Raw genomic sequence first — 14,193 nt, 5'->3', positions numbered from 1 at the left:
TCACACTGTGCAAGAGAGGGGCAAGAGTCTCCGCAAGCTCCTATGCTCCCTCTGGAGCACCACCCCAGTGGCTGCACCAACCTCTCCAACTCCACCATGCAGAGGTGTGCAAGCTCTTGGGGCAGATGCAGCATGAGAGTTACTAAGTCTGAGTGTTCTGTCTTCTCTGTAAGCAGGAGCAACGGACCTGTCCTCTGGAGCTGCTGGGAGATTGCAGTGAGACAGGCTGCAAAGTGTCCAAGAGTCCTACCCGACATTGCCTAGCTCCCCAAGACACTCCCCATATCTACCCCCAATACTCCTGACTCCCTAAGACCCTTCCTAACCGTATCTCCATATTCTGTGTCCCCAGTACCCTCCCTGAGTTTGGCCAACCTGCTCCCTCAATAATATTTAAACCTTTTTTTTTTCTTCACCTCCAAAAATCCCCAAGCCAGGCCAGAATAAGATGCTTCGCCCTGCCCCACCCATTCTTCTCAGTTCTGCACGTTCATCCAGCCCACCCCTCTAGGGTACCTGACATGGATCCATTAATGATCAAAGGGAAGTTCGTTAGCCATACTGTGGTCCTGGACAACAGCAGTGGGAACGCCTTCAAAAACAGTACAGAGGGTACTTTGGGCCTAAGGGGAAAGCCATGAGCTGGGATAAAAGGGGCAGACAGGGTCTGGACTTGGGTGGGAACAGGATGAGAACTAGATGCAGCATGAGAAGGACTCTTGACACGGGGTTACGGTATTAGCTGCTTTATGTGCGCAACAACCCAGTGAGACATCCATGATCAGACCCACCCAGACTCCAACAACAGATAGGAAAAAAAGAGACCACTTTCCCAAAATTAAAGCTACCAGTAAGATCCCAAAACTTCAAAAGCCAAACTGAAAATCATGTATCCAACAGGCGGGAGTTTGGTCAGCCCGCTTGATAGAGCAGAGCAGCAGACACTCACAGCCTGGGCCGGGGCTGCTGCACCTTTGAGTCCCACAGACCAAGGAGGCGATCGGCTTCTCTCCAGCCAGACAGGAGGGCCCCGTGTGTGGTGGAATAAAATGTCCGATGGGTGGCTTCCCCAGCGAAGAGTACCTGGAGCTGCGGGAAAAAGACCAGGCTCGAACAGGGATGCAAGTGGGGCAGCTGTGAAGGCATCCACAGAAAACAGAGCACAGAGCCCCTGCCCGTCCATCTGCAGACGTGCCGAAGACGTAACTGCCCATGCCAGGCAGGTGTGAGGACCAATGATGCCCAGCTGGTAAGGCCCTGAAGCTGCTGAACTACCACGGGAGAGTGGGGCTAAACCGAATACACCATGCAGTGCTGAGAAGTCACCTGCCTGCAACTAAAAGTGACGTGACAGTGAGCACGCTGACAGGGACCATGAGACGCCTGGAAAACAACTGAACGGTAGTACTGGGTAGCTGTCTAAGAGATACGCACCGAGATCTCTGCATGGAGGCATACTCAGGAAGTTAAGGGGACAGTGGCCAGACCCTGCTGGGGCGGGGACAGGGGGCACCAACTGCTCCACCTACTTCTCTACAGTTGATGACTTCCATGATTAAATTGTTTTGAAACATGGTCTCACTATGTGGCTCTGGCTAGCCTAGAACCTGTGGTGATCTTTCTAGCTGGTATTACAGAGGCATGTGCCTCCGTGGTCACCTGAACGTCTTAAAGCGACAGTGTGAACATGTGCTTTCAATACGAGAATCAGATGGAGAGGTGTGGGGGGTAGAGTGCTTGCCTGGCATGCTCAGGGCTTCCTCGCCAACACAAAGAAAAAGAGATAAAGCAGCTGGAAGCACGGTCTGGGGAGAGGGTGGTTGTTGGAAGCACAGTCTGGGGAGAGGGTGGTTTTCTGTACCAGTTACTTTTGCTTCCTTTTATTCCTGTAGTGAGCACTGTAAAATTCCAGTTCTGATGTGAATAACATGTTCCAAGGCTTTTCGTTTGGGTTTGAGTTTGTTGAGACATAGCCTTACTAGCTTTGGCTATCCCATGATTTGTTCTATAGACCAGGGGCTATCTGTGGACTTGACATAATCCTCCTGCCTCTGCCTCCTGAGTGTTGAGATTATGAGTGTATGCCAGCACATTCAACTTGAAATTATTCCCATTTTCCAAAATGAAATGGCTGAGTCTTTGAGATCCCTACCTCACCCATCACTCATACCACATCACCTTTAGGCCTTAGTTAGCAGCAGGATTCCGGGTGCCTCACACCAAGGCAGGCCACTATACCTGGGTGCCAGTTCCATCATCAGGGAGGGGCTGAGCCAGCAGATCTAGGTCATCGCCAGTGCTGCCAATGGCCACATAGCTATAGGAACCTCGGGTGTATGGAGCACTGTGCCAACAAGACCTTAGCACACTCTTGGCTGCTGGCAATTGTGAGTTTCCTGAAACACAGTGATACAGCAATTAACCCAGAATTCTCACTAACCTGGAAGAAAACTATGCCAGTGTGTGTTTTCCTAAGCATCCTATCTCGGCTATTCTGCCAGCACCACACAGGGACAGCTGGTGCCCATAAGCAACACCCTGAGATGCCTCCTGAAAGTGAACTGAGTCTCAGTTTCCCTACCTGAAGGCACCTGACATGGGACAACTGCAAGTGTTTTGGGAGAAAGATTTTAGAAAATAAAATTAGGAAGTATTTGCAAACCGTTACTAGCCCACTGCCCAGGAAGCAGGCTGTCTTGGGAATGTACAAAGCAGAATTCATTCTTCTCTGTTCTGAGTTTACTTCCTGTTCAGAGACTGGCCAAAAAGAACACATGGCTGGGGCCTACCTGTCGCTCTCCGGAGTACTCGGGTTAGGGACAGAAGCACTTCTTCATCCGACAGAGTCTCCATAAACTCCGACTCGCGCCCAGCAATAAACCCACAGAGCACGTGTGAAGACCTGTGTGCACAGAAAGAAGACAAACGAATCTGCTGGCCACAGCCCAACTATGCCAGGGCCAACACCACCCAGAACAGCCCCCCAGGGCTCCCCAGGCTCTCAGCTGTGTTCACAACACTAAGGCAGCACGTGCTGCTTCCACTTCGTCTTTGTGCCAGTGTGCAAGAGAAGAACAGGTAAGCTGTCCCTCAGAAAATGAATGTCTCAACACGCCACACCAATGGGCTCCATTCTCTTTACCACCACATGCATCTTGGGGCATGGGGGGAGTGCTGATTTCACTTGAAAAGGTCCTTGATGAAATGGTAATAAGTTTCTGATTTTATTAAATTTTGGCTCTTGGGTGTATTTTTCTGTCTGTATGAAGAAATGGTAAGAGGCATAAAGAACTTTTCAGGTGTCATGAGTCTGAGGAAACTCACCTAGCACTTCCTTCACCCACTTCTTTACCTACAAGGACACCTAGCCAACCATGATACTGAGGAGATATTTTCTCAGAAAAAACATGCACTGTATACGTTGATAACAATGAAATTTAAGCTCTCGAGCAAAACCCAGAATTTCAGCAAAATTGTATATGTCACCAACAGTATAAGAGTGTCATGCTACTGACAGTCTTCAGATATCAGTGGTGGTATTGATAAATTTAAGTTTTGGCATTATTACATGAACCAATATTTTCTGAATGACACACACTGTGGAGAGGTAAAAGCCAGTGCCTGAGCTATAGGCTCAGTGAATCCTGTCTTGAAAAACAGGGTAGAGAGTGACAGAGAAAGATCCCTGATATCAACCGCTGGCCTCCACAGTCAGTAAGCATACACATATATATACATACATACATGGGGGGGGCATATTTTCTCAAATAAAGTGAATTGTAAAGGTGGTAGAGTTCTGCTTGTCTTCAATGCTTATTGCTATTTGGCTATAGAAGACACAGGAGTCTCTGCTGCTTCTGCATTTGCTTATATTGATCATTATCTACACAGATATGGGGTTTTAAAAAAGGAATAATGGGATGGAAGAGAAAGCTCAATGGTAAAGGAACACCGGCTTCTCTTCCAGAGGACCAGAATTCGGTTCCCAGCACCCATATGGTGGCTAACAACTGTCTCTAATTCCAGCTCCAGGTGTTTTGGTGCCCTCTATTGGCCTCCTCAAGCTCTGCACACGTATGGTATACAAACATGCATGCAGAGAAAACATCCACACACGTAACAAATCTCTCAAAAACAGAAAAAGAGAATAATATTCATGTAATTTTTCAGAAAATGTAGTTTTTCAGCACTAGTGGGCAGCCAGTCCAAACACTTCCGTGAAATGAATCCCTCCCTCCCTCCTCACTTCCCTTCCTCCCAAGGGGAAGGCTGCTCTGCAGCTGTGGCTCTTGCTGACACTGATCCTAGTCTTTTAGGCTAAGAACACGGCCCCTTCCTGCCAAGTCTCTAAGTGGAATGTGGACTTCTTCCTCCTCGTGACATTAGTTCAGTGTGTTCTGATGCTGTCAAGTCAGTTCCAATCCTACACTATGCATGGTAGTTCTTCCTGAATTAATACCTATCTATGCACACAGCGTTATAGGATGGCTGAACCAAAGTTAAGACCTTCATCTGTGGGTACTGTCTGTCTGTTGATCTTTTTTTAGATATTTTGTTTGTGCTTTAACAAATAAAGCTTGCCTGTAGATCAGAGTGTGGAGCTAGCCATACTAGTTAGCCACAGAGGCCAGGCCTTGGTGGCGCACGCCTTTAATCCCAGCACTCGGGAGGCAGAGGCAGGCGGATCTCTGTGAGTTCAAGACCAGCCTGGTCTACACTAGACTGATCCAGTCTCAAAGAGAAACAGAGCCAGAAGGTGATGTCTCACACCTTTAATCCCAGTACTTGGGAGTCACACTCCTTTAATCCCAACTCTAGGAAGGTGGAGACAGAAAAGGATATGGCTGGGTGGAGAGAGGAATATAAGGCCGGAGGAGACAGGAGCTCAGTGCATTCAGTCTGAGGATTCCTAGAAAGAATTTGGTCTGAGAATTTGGTAGAGGTAAGAACTAGTATCTGGCTATTCTGCTTCTCTGATCTTTTAGCATTTACTCAATTCATGCTCCATCTAGTGCCCAATATGGAACATGAACCCATGACCCTGAGATTAAGTCTCATGCTCTACTGGCTAAGCTAGTTACACTTTGTTAAAGCACAAACAAAATACCACCACAGTGGATCTCTGCTTCCATTATGTAGAAGGGTCTTTGGCTCCCATTTAAGTTCTATTTCCCCAGGCATAGACAGATCCATATTTCAAATTTCTTTGTATCTACAAATCACAACTTCCTAAAGAATTTCAATACTTTTTTTTTGAGTGGACATTCCAGGAGCCCAAGATTACATTCTGGACCTCCATTTGTCTCTCAGGGAGCCAGGCTGAGACACATAACCAACACTTTGAGAGCTCATGTCCTTCCTTCCATTAAACCTCAGAAACACTGGCGATAAACCACACACAGCTGGGTCCTCCAACAGACTAAGCTACTAGTGAGCAGGAGAGAGCTTCCCAAAAGCTCCTTGATATATACATACTCAAAAGGAGGCAGAACCAAAAAGCCAATGAGCTTCTTGAACCAGATGTCTTGGAGTGAGAGGGCTGTGCCCTGTAGGGGTGATGTGTCTTCCCATACCACCTGGATGAACTGGCAGTCGGGCTCCCAGAAGGGCTTTTCAAACTCCAAAAAGATTTTGTTGTTGGTACCAAAGCCTATTTTTCTGATGGCTTCTGCCTTTTTGTCAGGCAGTGGTGGATCAAAGAAGGTATCTTGATGTTCTTTGAGAAAACCTGCAATTCAGAATTGGATATGATTTAAGATAGGTCTGTGGTATATGCATTTAATCCAGTACTCGGGAGGCAGAGGCAGGAGGATGCCTGTGAGTTCAAGGCCAGCCTGATTTACATAGTGAGTTCCAGGACAGCAAGAGCTACATTGTAAGACCCTGCTTTAAAAAGCAAAAAAATAAAGTTACGTTTGAGCTAGAATCTACATCAACAGAAACCTGGCCTGATTGTACAAAGGGCTTTTAAACATTTCATACTTTGATTCAGGTTCCTGGAGATAAATTCCAAAGGCTGGACCATGAGGACTCAGGTTGACTGCTACTGTACTGGAGGAATACTACAGACGCCCTCATCACAGAGGAACGGTTAAATGGGACTCTGTGGGAACATCACACTCCTGACCTCCTACTTCTAACTGCCAGTCACACAGTCAGGGTCAGTCTGCAGAAGTCATCACACAAATTTCACCCAGACGTCTTGTTTTGTCATTTACTGTTATAAATTGAACCCGGGGCCTCACATATGTAAGCACTCTGCCACTGAAAACCTCAGATGTGTCTAAATAGAAAAAAAAAAAAAATAGTGCACAGTCAAACAACAAAGTCAAATCAGAGGAGAGAACATTTCCTTGAAGCCAGGAAGGAAGGAAGGAAGGAAGGAAGGAAGGAAGGAAGGAAGGAAGGAAGGAAGGAAGGAAGGAAGGACAAGGTCTTTAATCGCAGCACTTGGAAGGCATACGCAGTGGATCTCTGAGTTTGACACCAGCCTGGTTTACACAGGGAGTTCCAGGCCATCCAGGGCTACATGGTGAGACCCTGTCTCAAAACAAAAATTAAAACTTAAAAAAGAAAGGAAGGAGATCAGGGCAACAGGAAGCCACAAGGCCACAACCAGGCACATGACAGAGACAATTTCCCCATACACAGTGGGCCTGGGGAGAGAAGCAGAGTCATTCTGTCTAGATCTTCGAGAACAAACCACCCCTCAGTCTATGAAAATGAAGCCACATGAGCACTTTGAAATTCACATGTAGACACCATGTGAAACGGAAGTGAGAACTACTAAACTTCCGCCAGTATTTATTAATAATGACATCGCTTATACAAGAAAAGATAAGCCAGGCATGGCAGCTCATGCCTGGAACTCCAGCACTCAGGAGGCTGAGGCGGAAGGGCTAAAGCGCTACAAAAGATGCTAAGAGTACTTCCATCCATCTAAAATTCCTTAGAATGAAAACATGAACTCCACAGCTCAGCAAATACCCAGAGTCAAGGAGAACGGGAAAAACCCGAGGCCGCTGGTGCCTGAGACAGGGATACAGACAGTGAGTTCTACCTAAGGGCACGGTGACGATGACATGATGGGCTGGCAGGCGGGTACCATCTTCACACTCCACCAACACGGGGAAGATCTCCCCTGGAAAAGCAGCTTCCTGGAAGGACCCATTCCAGTGAATGGTCTTCACCGGCTTTTTAAAAACCATCGAATCCTTGGGCAAGGAAATCAGTATGCGGTTGGTAAGTTCTTGGTAACCACTAAAGGGAGACAGAAGTTGTGTGATGATCCAGGCCCTGGAAGAGTAACCCTTGCAGAAATAAGCCATCCAAGATGCCCCACCCTCGATGGGAGCATCATTCAAAAGCCAGAAAGAGGCTGGGCAGAGTGCCTGGAAGTGGACAACCCCTTAAAACACAGGACCATTAACATTCACCTTCTAGCTAAGGAGGGCCACAAAACTAGGCCACAGGAGTGTTAGAGACCTCCTCCCACACACACACACTACCACACCAGCCCCATGTTTGTGCACTTCCTGAATCACAAATGCCTACCAGCTGAACAGAAGCCTTGGGCTTGATTCGGTGATAAGGGCCACCCTGCCAAATGGTCTGTGAGCCTAGCAACAGGCACAGCCCTGGCTGCCCTAGGGAAGGAACCTGCCTGGCTCCTTTGCACCTGAAGCCCCTTGTTTAACACCTGGCACATGAGTGGCCCCAGGAAATCAGAAGAGATTGACAATCGAGACATTTCCCTCTCAATTTCCTAGAAACATTCTTGCTTAAACTAACAAAACCAGGAGAAAAAGCAACCAATTTCTCTGAACGGGGAGGGCAGTGCCCTCACCTGCCCACTCCGGGCCTCCTCTCTCCCCTTTTGCCCTCCTTTCTGCAGTCTAGTGCCTCTGCACAGACAAGATGGGCAGAGCTGGCAAGGCTGTGGCCCATACCCAGCCAAGGTGCAATCCAGTCCCGGCAGCACTGTATACTCCCCGAACGGTGCAAGGGCCACCAGGTCCATGCTGTGGGTGCCGCTCACGCAACACTCTATGTTGAAGAAGGTGTTCAGGATAGCCAGCTTGAGCTTCTTAGTGTCCTCATCCTCAGTCCAGCTAGCCACCTGCTCCCTTAGCTCCTTCTTGAGAAACTCTCCAACACTGGCCGTCGGGGTCTCAGGTGCATTCAGGAACTCTCGGGTTTGGTCTATCAGTCCATAGAACAGACTGGCCATCTCTGTCACCAGCTCCAGGCTCACAGGTGCTCCTGAGCTGGTATAGCTCATGGAGGGCAGGGCCACGTGCCCTCCGGTCTCCACTAGCTGGTTCTCCTCTGATAATTCTTTCTCCCCCAGGAGACCGAACTCCGCAGCCAGCTGGAAAACAGGATTTCCCTGGGAGGGCCCATGGATCCAGTGTGCACCCAACTCCACTACACCACCTAGGAGGGCACAGGAAAAGCTACCTGGAAGCTCCCTCCCCATAAAAACCAGTCCCACCCTTTCCCATACATACTCTTGAGAACATCTTGAGAGTCACACGGACCCATTGTATATCAGGACCTGTCTCTCAGGGTTAAGTGTTTCCCAAAGGAACCAATTGGTTAGACCAATTGGCTTGGGGAACTCCAGGGGACGGACAAGCCGGCCTGTACCGGCTTCAGGGGCCACTTAAGGAGAAACCAAAAGGAACCCCCAGGGCAGAGCAAGAAAACTGCAGGGCCCTAGGTTGCCTTCCCTGGAATGTACTCAACTTTGGGCAGTTGAGTTTCGGGGCCCGGTGAACGTGGGTGTGTGTTCCTTTCCCCGAGGAGCCCGAAAAGGCTTCCTGGATCAGTATGAGTCGGATGGGGTCTGAGGTCGGTCAAGGGGCCCAAAGGGCGGTTACCGAAGCAGCGTTCCGAGCGGATGCGGCCCCCGGCGCGGGCAGTGGCCTCCAGGACCCGCAGGTGTGGAGCAGCAGGGTGGCGGCAGAGTCTCTGTGCAGCGCCCAGCCCCGCGATGCCGCCGCCCACCACCAGCACCCGCGGACATCCGGACGCCATAGCTTGCTCAGGGTCCTCCACCGACCGGTGGCCTTAGGCTACCCAAGCGGAGGCGGGCGGGGCGGGGCCAGAGGCGGGGAAGAAGGCGGAGCTAGGTAGGAAAGGAGCGAAAGAGTGTGCGTGGAACTGGAGGTGGGGCGAGGGGCGAGACCTATGGGGAGCCCGAGGGACCACACGCGAGGTAGGCGAGGTCTGGACAGTCCTGCCGAACATTTGGAACTAGACCCGAGGTGGCGGGGAGGTGGATGTCCCGCGGCCTGCACTGTGTCAGCACTGTGTCATCCACGTAGGCTCCGGCTCCCGGATGAGCTCAAGCTCCAAGTGGTCTGAGCCGTACCCTTCCTGTTTGGGCCCGCCCACGGTCTCCTTAAGTGGGGTGTGGGTATGGCTACCACTGGACAATGTGAGCCAGCATCCCCACCGACGCAGGTGGTCTTCCACAGGCATCCTTCCCGAGGCATCCGTCCTGGCTTGTATAAGGAGAGAGTGCACCATTGCTATAGTCTCCTTTCCACTGGAAGATAGGCTCACAGCGGAGCCTGCTTAGGAGATGTATAGTCCTGGACCCCTATGCTTCCTCAAAGCGTGAAGACAGGGAGGGATCCTGTAAACTGAGAACACTGCTTTTTGGTCAAGCTCTGCTAGAGCTTCATTCACAGGCTGAGGAACAAAAATGTCTTTGCCCCATTCTCTCGATCCACCCACTCAGAGCAAGTAGATGTGGTATGGGTAAATAAGATGCACTGGTATAGATAAATAAAACGCGCTGGGGGAAGGGGCGATGGCTCTGACAGGGATGGAAATCGTGATCCTATACCAGTCTAAAGAGCAGAAGGCATGTGCCCGTCACTCAGCTATCAGAACATCACCCTTGTTCACTTGCAAAGTTAGTGTGTTTAGCAGGATCTTGGGAGTTGGGTGCTGAAGCTGACTTCCAAAGAAAAGATACCAAATACATCCTACCCTACATCTATCAAAGAAATGGACCGAGAGACAAACTCTAGCAGGCCCCACTGTTTTCCTCCACCCAGTCTTAAAACTTCTATCTATCTGATGATTTCATTGGATAATTAATAAAGAACTTGGCTTCGGGGGACACAGAAAACGAAGCTGGATCTGACACAAAAACGTCCTTCCTGCTGGCCAGTTTTTACAGTGCCAAAGGTGGTGATGCGTGCTGCTGCAGGAGAAAAGTCACAATGGCATTACAGTGTCAGTTCCCACATACTGCAGTTCTGGCCTGCCAAGTAAGATGTGCACAGTGGCCCAGCAGGAGCACAAAGGTTATAAAGATAACCAACTGATTTAGATTAAAGACCTGCTCCGGAGGAAGGAATTCATGCTTGTTACAGTAAACCAGACCTAAAGCTTAGAAGGCCGTAGGCCCTGGTGGAAAGGAGGGACCTACTGCCCTTTTGCTATAATGTCAAGTTGTCAAACTACCTTCTAAATGTTGGTTTATGTTTGGGATTTTCTGGTTTTGGTTTGGTTTTTGGTTTTGGTTGGGTTTTTGTTTGTTTGTTTGTTTTGGTGTTTTGGGTTTTGTTTGTTTGGTTAGTTGGTTGGTTGGTTTGGGGTTTTTTGTTTTGTTTTGTTCTGTTTTTGTTTTTTGAGACAGGCTTTCTCTGTGCAGCCCTGACTGTCCTGAAATTCATTCTGTAGACCAGGCTGATCTCAAAATCAGAGATCCACCTGCCTTGGTCTCCTGAATGCTGGGATTAAAGGTGTGCGCCACCGCCACCACCTGGCTTATGTTTATGATTTTACCCACTGGTTAGTGCTGCTCTCAACCTTGGCCAGAGATTCTTCTGCAGTTGGCAGCAATGAATAGAGACTCACAGCTAGCCCAGGTGCAAAGAGTAAGTGACAATAGTGAGTGGGGCATCTGTAGCCTCCACCCCACCCCCAAGGCTCAGGGCACATCAAGGAAAGGGGAGGGAAAGAATATAAGAGCTCTGGGGTGGAGATCACACATTGCACTCGCAGAGGACTGGAGTTCAGTCCCCAGCCCAGCACCCACATTAGGTGGTTCACAAGCACCTGTAACTCTAGATTCAGGGATGCAGCTCCCCTTTCCAGCCTCTGGGCACCCATGCATACATGGTGTAGATACACACAAAAATTAAAAGCTAATAAAAAATTTAAAAAATGTAAGAACCAGAGAATGGTGAAATACTGTCTTCTGGACATGACATGGACTCTGTATTCATGAACATGCTGCAGCAATGATGACCCCTACAAGATCAAGCCAAGATCTATCAGCATTCTAACAGGCAGTACTAATTGAACATAGCAGATTATAAAATGGAGGCAGGGCCATGAAATGGGGGGAGGGGTGTTGAAAATGCTTGAAGGAGTGGGAAAGAGGGGAATTGATATCATCATGACACATCATCTATATGTTTGAAGCTGTTGAAAAATAAAAGATCTTTAATAATTGTGTTAATAGGGAACAACCTGGGACCCAGGTGCCCTTCCTGTCAATCACAGACTGAATAGCTTAACCTGTCTTAGTTAGTTTGTATGTTTTTAGGCTTCTCTTTCATCTTTTCTCTAAATTATTTTTTTGTTTGGGAGGGACTAAAGGGTGAGGGGCTCATATAGTCCAGGCTGGCCTCAACCTTGCTATGTAGCGGGGCTGGAGAGGTGGCTCAGAGATTAAGAGCACTGACTGCTCTTCTGGAGGTCCTGAGTTCAATTCCTAGCAATCACATGGTAGCTCACAACCATCTGTAATGAGATCTGGTGCCCTCTTCTGGCATACATGGAGGCTGAACACTGTGTACATAATAAATAAACAATTAAAAAAAAACTTGCTATGTAGGCAAGACTGGTTTTGAACACCTGACCCCTCCTTCCTGAACTTCCCTAGTGGTGTTACTGTGTGCCCCACATGCCTGGCCTTTCCTGTACAATTGTAACCCTGCTACAGAGTCTGCAGATACATCTACTTTCACTTACCAATTCCTATTTTAATTTCTTTGGGATACAGGAAAATTGAGGTGGAGATGTTCAACAAAATGTCTGGTAGTAACACACTGGGCCTACAGAGGTGCAGGGCAAGGACAGTAGTGTTTTTTGTCCACTAGATGGAGCACCACAGTCTGAATCAAAAGGCTGTCCTGCAGCTGGGGTAGTCACATGCTCAGGCAGATACAGTCACTTTCTTGTCTGAAGGCAGGAGGGCCATGCTTGGCACCACAGATGATAATTTGTAAAGAAAGCCTCCTTATCGATATAGAATGTGTGCGTCCTTCACCCACATGACGTGTATGAGCCAGCGGCTTTCAGCACACTGGCAGAGTCATGCAGCCACCACCAAGTTCAAAATGTTTCCATCGCCCTATTCCAGACGGTTCATATAAAGAGACAGGATGAAGTCTTTGTGTGTGGCTGTCGCTCATCGTGATGCCTTCAAGGCTTTTCCACATTACATCACGTATCAGTACTTATCCCTTTTCATCGTATCTATGCCATACTGGGGGTGGGATTCAAGCCTTTGTGCATGCCAGGCAAGAGTGATACCACTGAGCTTTACCTTCAGTCCCCACCGTATATTGCAACATACTGAAAGGCACCCATTAGCCCAGTGTGGTGCCATATGCTTTTAATGCCAGCATTTGTGAGACAAAAATTGCTGTGAACTATTTCTTTGCACGGTGTGAAGAAATGTCACTGTGATTGGTTTAATAAAAAGCTGAAGGCAGAATGGCCCATGGCTAGGCAGGATTTCCAGGCACAGAGGAAGCTGGGAAAAAGAAGTCAGTCGCCAGACAGACAGAGGAAAAAACAACATGGGCAGTACAGAGTAAAAGTAATAAATGGATTAATTTAAGTTGTAAGAGCTAGTTAGTAAGAAGCCTAAGCTATCAGCCGAGCTTTTATAATTAATAACGTCTCCCTGTGGAGCTGGCAGGAGGGAGAGAAAAATCCACCCCCATCACATAGACAGGCTCCAGGCCAGCAAGGGTTATATAGACAACCCTGTCTTAACTTTTGAGACAATGGCAAGCTGTTTTCCAGAGTGGCCATTCTTAGGGCTGGGGGCTGTGACTATGTGGTGCAAGGCCAGAGTTCAATCTCCAACATGTATACACACACCTCACAAAGGCAAAGTGACCACACCAATTTGTACTCCCACCACTGAAGTCAAATAAAGTAGGAAAGATCAATTATTAAAGATGTGTGAATTTATTTAGTGATTTACTCAAAGCATTACCAGTATTGTCTATTTGACAGCATGACTTCAGTTGCTCTCTGAAACAGAATGACCTAGAGAAACAGCTGTAACAATGGTTCATTCCCCTTGACAACCTGCTGACCGCCACATAGGCATCAGGTAAACCTCGCTTGTTTTCCCGCCCACCTTGTGATCTTAGAGTATAAAATGAGAATACAAACAACTAGACCTGGCTCGAAGCCTTCCAGAAGCTGTCCTGACTTCAGTCCACTGGCGACATCTCCTTTCCTCCACCTCCATGGGTGTCTGAGTATTTACTCCAGAAAGATTCCCCCAACACCACCAGTGTCGGAGGCTCCAGCTCTTCAGCATGCTTTCCCACACTCACTGTTGACAGCCTTTATTACAGCCAGCCTTATAGGTAAGAAGTGGGTTTGAGGGGCTGGAGAGATGGCTCAGTGGTTAAGAGCATTGCCTGCTCATCCAAAGGTCCTGAATTCAATTCCCAGCAAGCACATGGTGGCTCACAACCATCTGTAAAGAGGTCTGGTGCCCTCTTCTGGCCTTCAGGCATACACACAGACAGAATATTGCATAATAATTAATAAATAAATAAATAAGATTTATTTCTAAAAAAGAAGTGGGTTTGATTGGTATTTCTCTAAAGATTAATGATGTTGAGTATCTTCTCATGTCCCCCAGACAGTACATCTTTTTCAAAGGAAAGCGTGTCCGTCCTTTGTTCTTCGTAGCTTAGTTACCTCTTACTATTGGGTTGGCATAGGATGTTATAAATTCTAGGCACAAGACCTTTACCAGATGAGAGACTTGCAGAGCATTTTTCCCTCATCCTTCTTGTATCTTGTGTCTCCAGTCTTGATGGTTTTCTTTGAAACAGAAGTTTTTCTGTGAAGTCTAATTGACACCTGTGGCGGCTCTTCTTGTTTGCCAGTGTGACTACGTCACAGGGCACA

At 48.1% G+C, this 14,193-nt stretch overlaps 1 protein-coding gene across 2 annotated transcripts; it reads right to left on the bottom strand.

The window, feature by feature from the left end:
* Window positions 1–730: 730 nt before the first annotated feature.
* Window positions 731–9,096, bottom strand: Paox (polyamine oxidase). Of its 2 annotated transcripts, XM_038323641.2 has the most exons (7): window positions 8,883–9,096; window positions 7,950–8,436; window positions 7,061–7,260; window positions 5,476–5,728; window positions 2,790–2,902; window positions 2,239–2,396; window positions 731–1,089 (listed from the first exon to the last, which is right to left on the bottom strand). In XM_038323641.2, the coding sequence occupies exons 1-7, from the start codon at window positions 9,037–9,039 to the stop codon at window positions 946–948; spliced, it is 1,512 nt and encodes a 503-aa protein (XP_038179569.1). In that variant the 5' UTR covers window positions 9,040–9,096; the 3' UTR covers window positions 731–945. The 2 variants fall into 2 exon arrangements, with proteins under 2 accessions (XP_038179569.1, XP_038179577.1); XM_038323649.1 differs by lacking the exon at window positions 2,239–2,396.
* Window positions 9,097–14,193: the final 5,097 nt, after the last annotated feature.

Source organism: Arvicola amphibius, chromosome 1 (assembly GCF_903992535.2).
Source record: "Arvicola amphibius chromosome 1, mArvAmp1.2, whole genome shotgun sequence".
Lineage (NCBI taxonomy): Eukaryota > Metazoa > Chordata > Mammalia > Rodentia > Cricetidae > Arvicola > Arvicola amphibius.
The sequence above is the reverse complement of the archived record's forward strand: the minus strand, read 5'-3'. Positions and strand labels throughout refer to the sequence as shown.

Excerpts from the sequence above, each read along its gene's own strand:
- Paox (XM_038323641.2), bottom strand. The coding sequence starts at position 9,039 with ATGGCGTCCGGATGTCCGCGGGTGCTGGTGGTGGGCGGCGGCATCGCG. Across the intron at positions 7,261-7,949 it reads CTGGATTGCACCTTGGCTGG|TGGTTACCAAGAACTTACCA; the intron begins GTATGGGCCACA and ends GTCTCCCTTTAG. Across the intron at positions 2,397-2,789 it reads AGTACTCCGGAGAGCGACAG|GAAACTCACAATTGCCAGCA; the intron begins GTAGGCCCCAGC and ends ACTGTGTTTCAG.